The sequence below is a fragment of the Castanea sativa genome, chromosome 11, assembly GCF_040712315.1.
Source record: "Castanea sativa cultivar Marrone di Chiusa Pesio chromosome 11, ASM4071231v1".
Classification (NCBI taxonomy): Eukaryota; Viridiplantae; Streptophyta; class Magnoliopsida; order Fagales; family Fagaceae; genus Castanea; species Castanea sativa.
The window spans coordinates 3195348-3209452 of record NC_134023.1 but is presented as its reverse complement, the minus strand read 5'-3'; the positions used below and the strand labels follow the sequence as shown (position 1 = coordinate 3209452).

Here is a 14105-nt window from a genome sequence, read left to right as displayed (position 1 = left end):
GCCAACAATACAAGAACTATAGCTATTATTTTATGACAGAATCAAACTTCTACAAAATTGAGTATGATATACAAAGATGCTTTTCTTTAATCTTTAATATCTTATGTTGGTCCCTAGACAAAGGTTTCACTTTCACCCATTACTAAATCTAATGAAAAATCGACACAATCGGAGGAAGCATAAAATAAACAATAGTAAAAGGAATGTAAGTTGCAAGAAAGGAGGCGGGAAGCTTCACATTAATAGCATACAAATTCAAAGATGCTTAAAATATGTTGCAACAAAATCTGGAATCAACCACTTACGCAAAACAAATATAAATGTATTACAGCTAGTAAACTTTAGCTAAACTTTGTCCCTACTTATTTATTTTGTTAGTGTTCCTAGCTGGTAAATGTATTACAGCTTTTTTTTTTTTTTTTTTTGATTGAGAAGAAATTAGGACTTTTTTTTTTAGAAAGTCTATAGTATCCACTCCTAATGATTGATCTTTACTATGAGACAAAGACATCAATCAGTTTTTGGTGTAAGCGGGGATCGAACTCCAAATTTCTTATTCAACTATTAGAAACTTTACCAATGTTTCATTTGAGGAATGGTCCATCCTGTCTCTTTCTTTTTGTGAATCGTAACATTGAATAAAATAAATTCTCTATCTTATGTTTTCATTTCAAAAAAAAAAAAAAATGAGAGGATGCATCTATATTCTATTAATCACATAAAAAAGAAAAATAGACATGACTAAATGGTTATATTTTAAATTATGAAGGGGCAAGAGACTGAAAAATACATTTTTCCCTAAATGTAGTTATTCAAGAAAGATAATACTATTGCTGTATGATCAAAAGGAATATATTACATAGAAGAAAAGAGGCAGGAGGGGCGGTTCCATTAATTCCATTCCATTAAACATAAATATTCAAAGGTGATAAAAATGCATTGCTGCAAGCTGTGGAATCTACCTACTTATTCTAGAAAAGAATAAAAGCTCTAGAATCAACAACATATGGGGCATTGGGGCTCCCCCTAAAAAAAAAAAAAAAAAACATATGGGGCATGTGGGTTAATATGTCACTTAAACAACTCAAAAAATAAAATTAAAAAACCAATGATCATAAAGCTTTTTCTTAATAAAAATCGAGAAAAAAAAATTGTATTTCACTTTCCATATTAGCATGATTAAGTCATTAAATTAAGGATAGAAGTCAATTAAGATTTAAATACATTTTTAATTTGTAATAAACAATAACATTGGCTTTTGATGCTTTCTTTGGGTTCTTGGCTCTTTACTATCTTTTTTTTTTTTTTGAGAAACAATTCTTTACCATCTTGTTCTTATATCTACTATGTAAAATTATTTAACACGGAGATTTTTATTTATTTTTTATTTTTAGGGGATGAACTAGACATTTTTCTATATAAATAAACTATTTGGGAAAGGTAGTACCATAACCGCACGATCAAAAGGAATATTATTTACCAGATAGGAGCCAAGGAGGTCCGCATTCAGAATATAAATCCAAATATTATCAAAAAAAAAAAAAAAGAATATAAATCCAAAGATGCTCAAAATAAATTGTTGCAAACTCTGGAATCAGCCACCCCACAAAAAAAAAGGGTGATTATAAAGTAATTATGGAATAAAAATCAAGAAAAAGAAATTTTATATAGTTTGTTAACTTTTTGCTAAAAAAATAAAATAACTGTACACTTTTTTATTTTTATTTTTTAAAATTTATGAATCAAAAAATGGTTCTATATGCGTAATATTATATTTACTAGTGACTATCCCTGAAAAGGTAGTATTATTGCCGTATGATTAAAAGCAAAGGTCAGATTTAAAATTTTAAAAAAAAAAAAAAAAACCTGATGGTAAGACAACCATGCATAAAGAAAACAACCCAAAAAATAAAAATAAATTGACTATTAGTTAGAAAAACTAAAAAAAATTAATAGGTAATAGTTATAACTTATAGTACTCATCATAAATCTTAATATCAGTTGCTATTCTACCTTGTAACCTTGTTGAATGAGGACACAATATATACTTGTTCAAATCCGAAATGAAACAAAGACGTGACTTGTTTTTATCGCTTACAATAAATGTAATGTGGCTAACATTTGTTGAATGTTAAACAGCAATGGTATGAACACACCAAATCTCACGACGTTGATGTACTCGATTGTAAGTGGTTGACAAAAAGTGATGAGTTTGTGTAAACAAGAGTAGATGGAAAGTGTCATCCACTCAAATTCGACATGTTGTGAAATTTAATGTGTATTTTAGAATTCTTGATGTTCAAAAAAGTTATTTTAAGACCAAATTCTTTCCCACAACTATTCTATATGACAAATTGCAATTGGTTGTTTAACACTTTCATATAGACTCACCACTTTTTTTTCACCATTCACAGTTTGAGTTGAGGTAAAGTTGTGGCCAAAAAGGTTAATTGTGGTCCTAGATTTTCTGTCCAAAACCACATAATGCCATGCAAAATGGTATAAGTATATACAGTGATTCATCTGTCTCTGTCCCTCCACATATTAAGCAAGGGCAGTTACAAACTTTGCAGCAGTAGTTGTAGTAGTTGCTTGTGCTCTATATATAAGGAAACTTTGCAAGGCATTATTGGTTCATAAAATGCTCAAATACAAACAAGAGAGTTTTTGAGAGAAAGATATAATGAGCGAGAGTGGAACCGTGATAGGTGAAAATGGTAGAATTGAGCCTTTTTGGCCATCAGAAGTTGACACAAGTACCAAAGTGTCAAGCCAGACAACATCTTCATGGCGACTCAATATTAAGGAGTTTTGCCTGCCACAACAAAACGTAGATGATGATGATCATCATCATAGTACTTTTCCACAGCTTTTTCGTGCTAGTAAGCCTTCTCTTCTTCATTCTCATCGCCTTGTCGTTTTGTTTCTCTCAAACAAACTCTTTCTAACTTAGTTCCTTCCTATCATTGCTTGTAGAGCTATTAATATGTTTATCATTAAATGAAACAAACTTTTGGTAATCGGAAATAGCAAATTGAAGACCAAAATATGTGAAGGATGAAACTCATATTATATATATACACTCTATAGAGGACTATCACCATGATTGTCAAAACTCAGATAGAGCAGAACCCTTATGTAAACATGGCTTGTGTGGCCAGAAATTTAAAGTGACCAATTGTATAGAATTAACTAGGATTAATTTAGAGGGACTTTCCACTGTATACAGAATCACTGGAAATTTATTATAGGGTAAGGCATAAAAGAATTGAAGAAAAACAACAAAGAGATAAGCTTTCTATGATGCAGATGATATATTTGAAAGACTTATAGCCTGTTTGATACAGCTTAATTTGCAGCTTTTTTGAAAACTGGGTAGTTTGAAAAATTGCACCTGAAAAAAATCGAATTTAAAAAATTGTACTTTGAAAACGTGTGGTTTGAAACCGTTTTACCAAACGGGCAAGGGACACGCAGAAAACAGCTTCACAATTAAAGGTAGTGACTGTGTTCATGTAAATTGTTATACTTTACAAAAAGACTTGTATCAATAACTACTAACATTGTCATGGCATTGTTGTTTCCCCTGAAAAACTCCCACCCCTGACTTCTAGTCCCAAAGAAAAGTTGTACCATCAACAATAACCTCTGGTCCCAAATATTAGAGTTTGCTAAATGATGTCATTTTATGTTATTCATTATTTTTAGGTCTTTTAAATGCTTCTCTTTCATGGAAATTTCAAATAAGGGAGTGCTAGATAGATTTTGCACATATAATTGCTAGTATAATTTCAGCTATTTTCACTTTTTAATTCATTTGTCAATGATATTTGTATAGACATGCATATGATTCTTCTTTTTTTGTCTTCAATGTGATTTTGATTTTAGCTCAGGTGACTTAGTTTGACATCAACAAGAATGTTCCCAGAAATGCTTTCCATTTTTTGTAATTTTTTTTTAAACAATTGGATTTGAACTCTAGCATCTGGTCCATAGTGGCTAAAACTATCCATTCGGTCCAGGCTTTAAAATATCTAAGGTGAGTTTTAAATATGCATAGATGAGGTCATTAACAAGATTCCCTTGGAATTTGAGTTGGGTTTGATTCAGCTTTGCAAAAGTTTATTACAAAATAAACACATATTAGGAATGGAATGTGCATACATAAACATATACCCTTCCAGAAAATAATAATAATAATAATAATAATAATAATTTTTATTTTTATTTTGATTATTATATGATCAAAAGTTAAGAAAAAGGATATACAATTTTAGAGTGATGCACTTTCTACTCATATTTGGTGAGGATGGAACAATGAGAAGAAGAGTAGTGATGCAAGGCCTGTTATGAGTTATGACAAAGTTTTTCTAGTTAAGCTTTTTGTTTATCTCGGAAAATGAGAAATGTCAGTTGTTAAAACTTGTTGTCTTTGAATTTTTTGTCACAAAGTTCAACTCGGTGAACAATCTTCAAGGTTGTTTACATCTAGTATGCTAATCAATTTTCATTTGATCCGAAATGGTCTAAGAATGGAATTGTGTCTCATCTACAACAGAAGCTTACAAAATTGCTAGCTTATTTAATTTAATGAAGAAACTCTTGGTGACATTATTGCCATTAAGGTTGCTGTAAAAAGAAGTATGATTTCCATTGTATCCAATGCTTTCAGCCTTGAATGGCTAGCCTGATCCTGAGGTAGCAGAGCCTTAAATGAATAACTGACTGGATATTCATTATTTTATTGCTAGAAGATAGATCATTTCCAACTTGTTTTGTATTGCATATATCAGTTGAATCACTATAGTCTATATGCTTGCATTGTTCTTCTGCCCTTAAGAGAATATTTTCTTCTTAAGACAGCAGTTTGAAATTAATTTGTTAATGCTCTTAATTTTTCCTAATGCTTTTCTTGCCTGATGTTTAATTTATTTATAAAAATGGCTTCATAAATGATAATTTGGGTCATTTCCATCTGTCTGTGGGCCTTGCTGAAGAATCTCCCAACTAATCTCGTTCATTGATTTACTTATTTTCATTGATTCTTGATCTCAGGGAAAAGAACCAGGGTTACAGAGTACTATAAGAAACAAAAAGAGCTCTTTGAAGGGTTCAGCGAAATGGAGGCCATGACTGAAAGAGGTGGTTGTCCTGGAAGTCTCACAGAGGTTGGTTGACATGGTTGTTTTTTTTTATTCTCCGTAACTTTTTATTAAGTTTCAATGTTCGATGTGTTTTGGACAATCTTAATATAAACATGTTTGGCTTCCTAATTGGCCAAAAGTTAGTGCTGAACTAGCTCAAGTTTAAGAGGGCATATTTACAAGTAGTTCCTGCTCAGATTTTAACTTGTGGGAAAACAAAGGAATGCATTTTTTAAATTCAATTATGCAAAATAAAGGCAGTATTTTTTGAATTACAACTATTCTAGTCGAAGTGTTTTGTATCAGTAGTGACTTAGAACCAGGTATTAAGATAATCAATAAAAAAGTTCAAGAACTTACGTTTACCAAAAGCATGATACTTCTGACTACTACATACCTTTCTTAACTGAATACTAGCGTGGCATTGAACACTGCTTTATCAGGATGAAATGAAGCAGCTTGCTCGGAGTGAGAGGATGGCAATTCATGCATCAAATATAGCTAATTTGGTGCTTTTTGGAGCAAAGGTTTTTGCTTCTATTGAGAGCAGATCATTGGCAGTTATTGCATCAACCTTGGATTCCCTCTTGGATCTCTTGTCAGGGTTTATTTTGTGGTTCACCACATATTCCATGAGAAACCCCAACCAGTATCACTATCCAATTGGAAAAGGACGGATGCAACCGGTGGTAAGGCATCAAACTTTCATTTTTTGGATAAGTGAATTTCGGTCCCAGCACAATGTCAAAGAAGATTCAAACTAGAGACGTACTCTTCATAAGGCATGATCTCCAACCTATTGTGCTACCCCCCGTGGGGTTTAAGGCATCAAACTTCCTAGTTGTTTCAATCCAATATTCCATGCATGTGTTACAAAACAGACAAACACTTAAAGGTGCATCTGAATTCTCACTTCCCACTACCAGCTGGATAGTATTTTTTTTCTGTAGACCAGTGAGAGCTTAGTTTTGGAGTAAGATTAGAAGCCATTTAAGTCAGCTCTATGAGTTATATCAATGACAGCTTAGTTTTGGAACTGTAAGTTCAAGAGCGAACATGTTTTTTGTTATGAAGACCTAAGGCTTGCCAGCAATCCTTATAACACAGGCAAACCTGCGGCTGAAAAGTCATACCATCTGTCTTGGCCTTTTAAATTATTCCTTAAAGTTTGCTTCTGTTTTAATTACAACAAGCCTTTACTAACCAAGCTTGAGTATGCAGGGTATCATTGTTTTTGCATCGGTAATGGCAACTCTTGGATTGCAAATCTTGCTAGAGTCTGTTCGACAATTATTGAGTAAGGTATGCAATTTCAATCTTATTGGCTGTTCACCGTTAAAGGCTGCCTAGACAGTCTATAACTGGCTTCAGGCACTAAGTAAATGTATCACTTCTTCGTAATAGCCCGGTTTTTTTTTTTTCTCTTCAGTCTCATATGAGTAAGTGGATGCAACATGTGAGCATGTATGACTATTTTCCTCTCTATAATTAGGCAGATGTTCGTGTCTGACAAAGAAAGAAGAAAATCATTAAGTAGTTTTATAGAAATTTGACATGTAGCCTACTCCCTCTAATGTAGTGATGCTGTCTGATGTGGATGTCTCAACCATGAAAATCAGTAATAAAAAATAGTGTTCATTTACTGACAGTATTTAGTCAGCTTTCTCAAGAATCAATAAATTTTAGATTTGAACCTCTTTTTTTCAGTTCAATATTCCACTTTATGAGAGAATAGTTGTCTCCTGTCAATTATATTTTGGATGTAGGAAACTGTTTTGTCTAGATACAGTTAAGTTTGTACAACTTGATGCTTGTTTCTTTACTAATATTGCTTTCATCTTTTATATGACAATGTTGATTACAGTCCCGCCCTGAAATGGATGAAGAACAGGAGAAATGGGTAATTGGGATTATGGTTTCTGTTACAGTTGTGAAGTTTGTGCTCATGGTTTACTGTCGAAGATTTAAAAACGAAATTGTTAGAGCGTATGCACAAGATCATTTTTTTGATGTTATTACTAATTCAATTGGTTTAGCAGCAGCTGTTTTAGCCAACAAATATTACTGGTGGATTGATCCCACTGGAGCTATTATGGTGAGTTCAAAATAAGACTTTTTAACACTTTTTTTTTCCCTCCCAAAGCTTTTCACTACCCCACATTAAAGCTTTCAAAAAATCTAGTCACAACATATTTTATAACTGTCAAGATGGAAAATTGTTAATGGTTGTTAATAAAGTGATATTGGTAGTGAATTATAATGAGGATAAATAACAATTTTTCAACTCAACAGTCGTAAAAATGTTGTGGTTATTACATTATTCTAAAGCTTGAATATTCCTACAATTTTTACACTTATTGGCAAACATGCCCTGCAAAAGAAAAGAAGGAAACTTTGAGGTTTCGTGCTTCAAATGCCTTTATGTGCCTTGACATAACACACTATTAAATTGGAGACACAATCGAATTTCCAATCTTCCAGCAAGCTAACCTTAGTTTATCCACTAATGATGAGTTCTTGAACTAATAATGCAGATAGCATTATATACAATAAATACGTGGGCAAAGACAGTCATTGAGAATGTATGTTCCCTAATTGGAAGAACAGCACCTCCTGATTTCTTGGCAAAGATAACATATCTGATATGGAACCACCATGAAGAAATCAAGCACATTGACACAGTTAGAGCATACACTTTTGGTTCTCACTACTTTGTGGAGGTTGACATAGTATTGCCAGAAGACATGTTTCTGAACAAAGCTCATAATATTGGTGAGACACTCCAAGAAAAGCTTGAGCTACTCCCTGAAGTTGAACGAGCTTTTGTACATATAGATTTTGAGTTTACACACAGGCCTGAACACAAGGCCAAGCTATAATATCACCATATTCCCTAGGATGATAACAAGTTGTCATAAGCTAAGAGTTCAGTCTTCATTTTTTGAAGAGACTTTTGAGAACTAACAATCTTCAATTTGTTGAATCTCCTATATAAATCTCCTACCTGCATTATTATTTTGGCTGTGCCCTGCATGTGAAACAATTCTTGCACTGTGCTTGAGTTTCTCCATGCAATCAGGGTTCTGGTTTCACTGTACTACAAATTATTTGATGATAGCCATCTTGATTTTCCTTGTCATAACAAAATAATCCATTTTGTTTCTTCAGTGTTTTTAAGCATTCTTACTTTCTGGTCTTGACACAATTAAATGAACTAGACATCAGAATGGTCAGGGTGTGAGTAATTGAGATTTTGCAAACTACATATATAGACCTGACTTTTCTTGTTTGGGTGTTCTGCATCTCCAAATTGCACCTATAGGACATAACAAAATGTTACAACAATCTTGTTTTTTAGCTGTTGTTGGTCCGGTATAATAAATGTTACAACAATCTTGTTTTTTAGCTGTAGTTAGTCCGGTATAATATTTTATTATTTTATTTCAACCTATGATGGGCTGACACTTCAGTTGTTATGAAAATGTTGTGAAACTTTGTTGCGGCCATAAAACAACTCTTTGCATTATTGATCTTCAACCAATCAAATGAAAAGGTACAATATGAGTTGCAAGTTGGAAGATAAATGCATAAGATAACACCCTGAAGGTCCTTCAATACAAAAGGTAGTCACTTTGCTATCTCAGGCCAACAGAGATATAGTCTTATGGACTCCATTAATCTCTATGATGGGTTGTGAGAGTTTTGGTTATCTGAGGGCAGTATATTATGACTATCATCAGGTGCCTTGAAGGATCGGTTTTGGTTTAATTTAAAGCTTAAAATTCTGTTACAGCTAAAGTTTGTCACTTGGAAACCAAGAATGACTTTGGAGATAAAGAAGAAGAAAAAGATAATAGAATTGCTGAACACTTGAAATAACAATACATATCCCTCAATTATCCCACACCCACAAAATACAAGTAAATTGTTTTATTTATAATTTGTTCCAATAGGCTTTACAAGTACTTAGATTGGTAACATAAGCTTATAACTCAGTGAGGGCATTAAGATGGTTGAATGTATGTTGGAATTGTTAGGGTGGAATTGGTAAAGTGTTGGTTTGTTATTTCTAGCATGCTCCCTAGTCCTTGGGTTAAAGGACCTCCCCTAATCACCATCGTTTGGTAGCCATCTAACTTTGTTGAAAACGATGATTGGACATCTCACAAAAACAACTCAACACAGCCCTTCCTATCATGCTACCTAGGTTCTTCACCATACAAACAACCACTTTTTTTTTATTACCTTTATCTACTTTTCTTTTAATCAATTTTGGTAAATAAACTAAAAATTCTTCTTTCTTTTTACTTTTTCCAATGATATGTATTAATCTGTGTTTACTTTTTTTAATTATTATTTTCTCATACATGATAAAAAAAAAATTATTATTTTTATCACTCTGTTTTTACTTTTTAAAAAATAAAAGTGTTTTACCATTTTCTTTTAATAAGCTTTTTAATTACCTTTATCTACTTTTTTTTGTAATCGATTTTGGTAAAAAATAAAAAATTTGTTGTTGTTTTTTATTTTAACTTTTTCCAGTGACATGTATCAATCTGGGTTTACTTCTTTTAATTATTATTTTCTCAAACATGGTAAATTTTTTAAAGATTTTTACATCAAACTGTTTTTACTTTAAAAAAAAATTGTTTTCCCATTTTCTTTCAATAATCTTTTTAATTACCTTTATCTTCTTCTTTTTTAATAATCAATTTTGGTAATAAAAAAAAACTAAAAATTTGTTGTTGTTTTTGTGTGTGTGTGTGTGTGTGTTTTTTTTTTTTTAACTTTCTTCAATAACATGTATCAATATGTGTTTACCTTTTTCTAATTATTATTTTCTCAAACATGGTAAAAATTTGTATTTTTTAAAGATGTAAAATGAAAAAAAAAATTAAACTGGAATGGAATAGGTAGTTGAGGTGGTTTGAAAAATAGAATTTTAATAGTAATGTTAGTTATGTTAGCTTTTTCTATTCAGCACTTAATGGTAAGAATTATTTTAACACAATATGAAAAATATTGGGGAACTAAATAGATTCATTTGAAACATTAGATACCGTCTTAACATAATATTATGGACCAAGTGGTAATTAACAAAAATTATTTGGTGATGAAAGAATATTGCCTAAACAAATTAAATTATATTTATATAGTAAAGAGTTATTGTTTTGTATTTATAAATATACAAATAATATGTGTATATATATATATATACACACACATACCAATATCAAAATATTTTGTTCCATTAAGCAAAGGAGAACACACAAATTTTAAAATATTAACTTAGATACTTAAAAATCTAAAGTATATTGAACAAAGGCAATAACCATCACACGATAGTAAAAAGTTATAGCAAGTCTTGTAACAACTTGTACTGAAAAAGGAAAAACACTTCTAATTTTTTCAAACTTTCTTAAAAGTAGAGGAAAAAAATGTACAACTCATCATTTTTAATAAAAAAACCAAAAAAAATTATGAATTCCCCCTTTTGGGTGCTTTTCTCGGATCCTAGGTCATGGCCTAAGTGACCTAAACCCAAAGCCAGCCCTATATTTTAAATGCTGTGAAAATGTTGTAAAATTTTGTTGTAACCCTAGACCAACTCTTTGCGCTATTGATCTTCAACCAATCCAATGAAAAGGTAATTCTATAACTTGCAAGTTGGGAGATAAATGCACTTGATAACAAATTGAAAAATCCTAAAATCCTAAATACAAAAAATAGTCACTTAGCTATCTCGGGCCAACAGAATTAATAGACTCAATGAATATCTATTTTGGGCTGTGTGAGTTTTGGGGCAGTATCTTATAATAATTATCAGGCCAGGTGATTCGAAGGATTAGTTTTGGTTTAATTTTCTGCCAACACATGCACGAATTTGTCACTTGCAAACTGTGGTGACGCTATACTATTGTCCCTACAAAACCCATGTGAAATTCTGACGTGACATGTTCAAATTTGAGGGTTTACACCATATCCTTATCAAATTTGGGTTTTATTGAAATTTATAGATATCACAATATTTTGTTCCAATAAACAAATGACTACAAATTTTAATTTAGATGCTTCAAAAATCTAAAGTATATTAAACAAAGGCAAAAGCCTTAATAATCGTGGTAGTTATTTGATTTCTAAATGACACATGTCTTACATCTAAATAAAATTTAGATGTGATCTTATCCTATACTAAAAAAACAAGTGTAATTTTACCTAAACAATAAAGTATGTTTACACGAGGAGGACGTATTAGCCAGTTATATCATTGAAAACTACCTGAATCTCAAGACATTGTTCGAACGAATCATAAACTTTATAAAAATATAACTCCCCACCTTAACCCCCCGGGCCGAGGATCGCATATGAGAATTTTATCTTGTTCAGCTCAAACATAATCAACCAAATAGTTGCTAGAACTACCTCAATTAGAAATCAACTCCATCAAATTTATAGCATGTTGTAAGATTCGTAGTCTTTATAATAAGCACCGCTGTTTAGTGGCATACCTTTCAATTGCATATACTGCTCTAGATGCTAGAGGACTCATCGATTAACCGATGAAGTGAATAAAAGTATAAATGTAGGCAAAGGTGGGACTTAAGAGGGATGAGAAAGCAAGCAAAAGTGGGGGCAAAGGCATTAACATTCCACCAAAGCAAGCCTTAGGAACTTATAGGGTATGAATTTGTCTCTTTCGGTATAGACTATCCTAGTATCCTGGCTCATTAGGTCCCAATAATCTTATATGAAATTTGTTAATCCAAACAATCAGAATTAATATTAGAATCCTGTCAAAAGAAGTCCATGGGGGGAAATAGGCCACCTTATCTAGGGAATCACCAATCTCCTTGAGTCTCTCAAAAGCTGGAACTTCAGATATCTAAAAAGTGAATATAACATGGTTGCGCATGAGCTTGCTTGCTTTGCTAGATGTAATGAGACTTATCAAGTATGGAAAGGAGTGTCTCCTCCAATGGTGAGACACCTCATCCACCTTGATGGTCTATAATGCTGTATACATCCTCTTAATCTTGTTGTACTCCAATTTCAGCTAATATATTTCAACCTTCCAATCAAAAAATAAGAAGAAGAATTAATATTAGATTCCAATAACTGACTCCCAAATCTAACACATGCATCATCTCCCTCCCAATGTAGGACTAATCATTCATATATATATATATAAAGTCAAAGTTAAGAGAAAATACAATAAAGTTTTCAATTGAAGTCTACTTTTGCCACGTGTCTCATCCAGGGTGGTCGATACCGTACCGGTACCGGCCGGTACATACCATACCGGCCAGTGCACCGATACCAGTACACTTCTATTTTGTACCAGAAAAAATACTAGCCATACTGGCCGAACGGGCCGTGTACCGGCCATACCAGCCAATTTCGGGCAATACCAGCCGGTACTGGGCGTACCGACCGGTACAAATTTTTTTTTTTTTATTATTTTAGTTTTGTAATTTTTGAATTTTCGTAATGGCATAATGGTAACTTATTTACATTAACTTATTAGTATAATTTGTTTTCTTAGTATGCAATGAACAACTAAGCTTTCTATTTTTTATATTGTGTTTTTTTTTTCTTTTAATTGATACTAAAGTCTAAAACTATGAATAATTTGTTTTGAATTAAGGTAATGTTTTATGATAAACTTTTATATTTACTATAATATAAGTGAAATATTATATGCTTATAAACATAGTTCTAGAGATTTTGGAGTGTGCATATATATATAAAATAGCGGTAAATTCAAAACGGTACACCGGTATTGACCGGTATCCGAAATATATCGTACTGGTAGTAAAATCGGTACAGCCTTGGGTACGGTATTGACTTCCTTGGTCTCATCTAATTTTTAAAATTTTTGTACCAAGTAAGTTAATCTAGTCAAAATATGTACAAGGAGTTCACTATAAATTTTCAATGAAAAATTTAATCGCAATCTCAAAATTTGTTTATTCATAGCTTGTTTGAAAAATATAAACATAAAATAAATTTATTGCTTAACAATAACAAAATTAAGTTAAAAATATTTTTTTTAATCTAAAACAAAACTATCAAGAATGAACATTTTTTTATAGGTCAAATCAAGAATTAATAATTGGAATAAAAATAATCATAAGTAATATTAAACTTAGGCAAACATGTTAATATGCATCTAATTACTTTTATTTTTATATAATTCGATTAGTTATGTATAATTTATGATAAAAAAATGTATTTTTTTTAAAAATATGTCTATGCATATGCATGAATTACAAATTAATAAAAAATAAGTACTAAGTCTTACATAAGAACTTATAATGTAAGACTCACGCAATATGAACAAAAAAAAAAAACTATGCATATATATAGCCTCCTCATATTATGCGGGTCGATATTGATGTAGGGTCCGTTTGGATAGAACTTATTGCTGAAAACTGAAAACTGAAAACACTGTAGCAAAATAATTTTTAAAGGAGTAAAACACTCTGTTCATTCCAAAAGTTACTATTCATTGGCCTAAAATCACTGTTCATGGCCAATGAACAGTGACAAACACGCATTGAAAAAAAAAAAAAAACAAAAACAAAACGTAGACGCAGCTAAAAGAAGTTGGATCCAAACGTATTCGCAGTATCGATCCACGCAGTGTGAAAGTGATGCTGCAAATATTAAACCCCACAAGGGTTTCACTGCAACCATATAAATATTTAGGGCATATCAATGCAATTTAAAAAAATAATAATAATGATTTCAACTTTGAGGGTAGTTTGGTAAATTCAAATCACGAGTAAGATTAGGGTTTCATCTGCATCACCACTCTACTATATAAACCCCTCTAAGACTAAAACCCCTTCGACAACACTCACCCAAAGCCTCAAAATTTTCATTCAGCTTCTCTCTCTCTCTATCTCTCTCTCTATGTGTCTATGTGTTCGTGTTCATTGTAAATTTCGTTTAGTGTGT

The 14105-nt window shown here is 31.8% G+C and overlaps 1 protein-coding gene across 1 annotated transcript; it reads left to right on the top strand.

Annotated features, from left to right (window-relative positions):
* The first annotated feature begins 2675 nt into the window (after positions 1-2675).
* Positions 2676-8257, top strand: LOC142617595 (metal tolerance protein 10-like). The gene is made up of 6 exons (XM_075790502.1): positions 2676-2882; positions 5056-5168; positions 5588-5833; positions 6366-6446; positions 7009-7239; positions 7679-8257. The coding sequence occupies exons 1-6, from the start codon at positions 2684-2686 to the stop codon at positions 8021-8023; spliced, it is 1215 nt and encodes a 404-aa protein (XP_075646617.1). The 5' UTR covers positions 2676-2683; the 3' UTR covers positions 8024-8257.
* Positions 8258-14105: the final 5848 nt, after the last annotated feature.

Bases quoted from the DNA above. Each gene is read 5' to 3' on its own strand.
- LOC142617595 (XM_075790502.1), top strand. From the start codon at position 2,684: ATGAGCGAGAGTGGAACCGTGATAGGTGAAAATGGTAGAATTGAGCCT. The intron at 5,834-6,365 runs GTAAGGCATCAA...TTGAGTATGCAG, and splicing joins AAGGACGGATGCAACCGGTG to GGTATCATTGTTTTTGCATC. The intron at 7,240-7,678 runs GTGAGTTCAAAA...CTAATAATGCAG, and splicing joins ATCCCACTGGAGCTATTATG to ATAGCATTATATACAATAAA.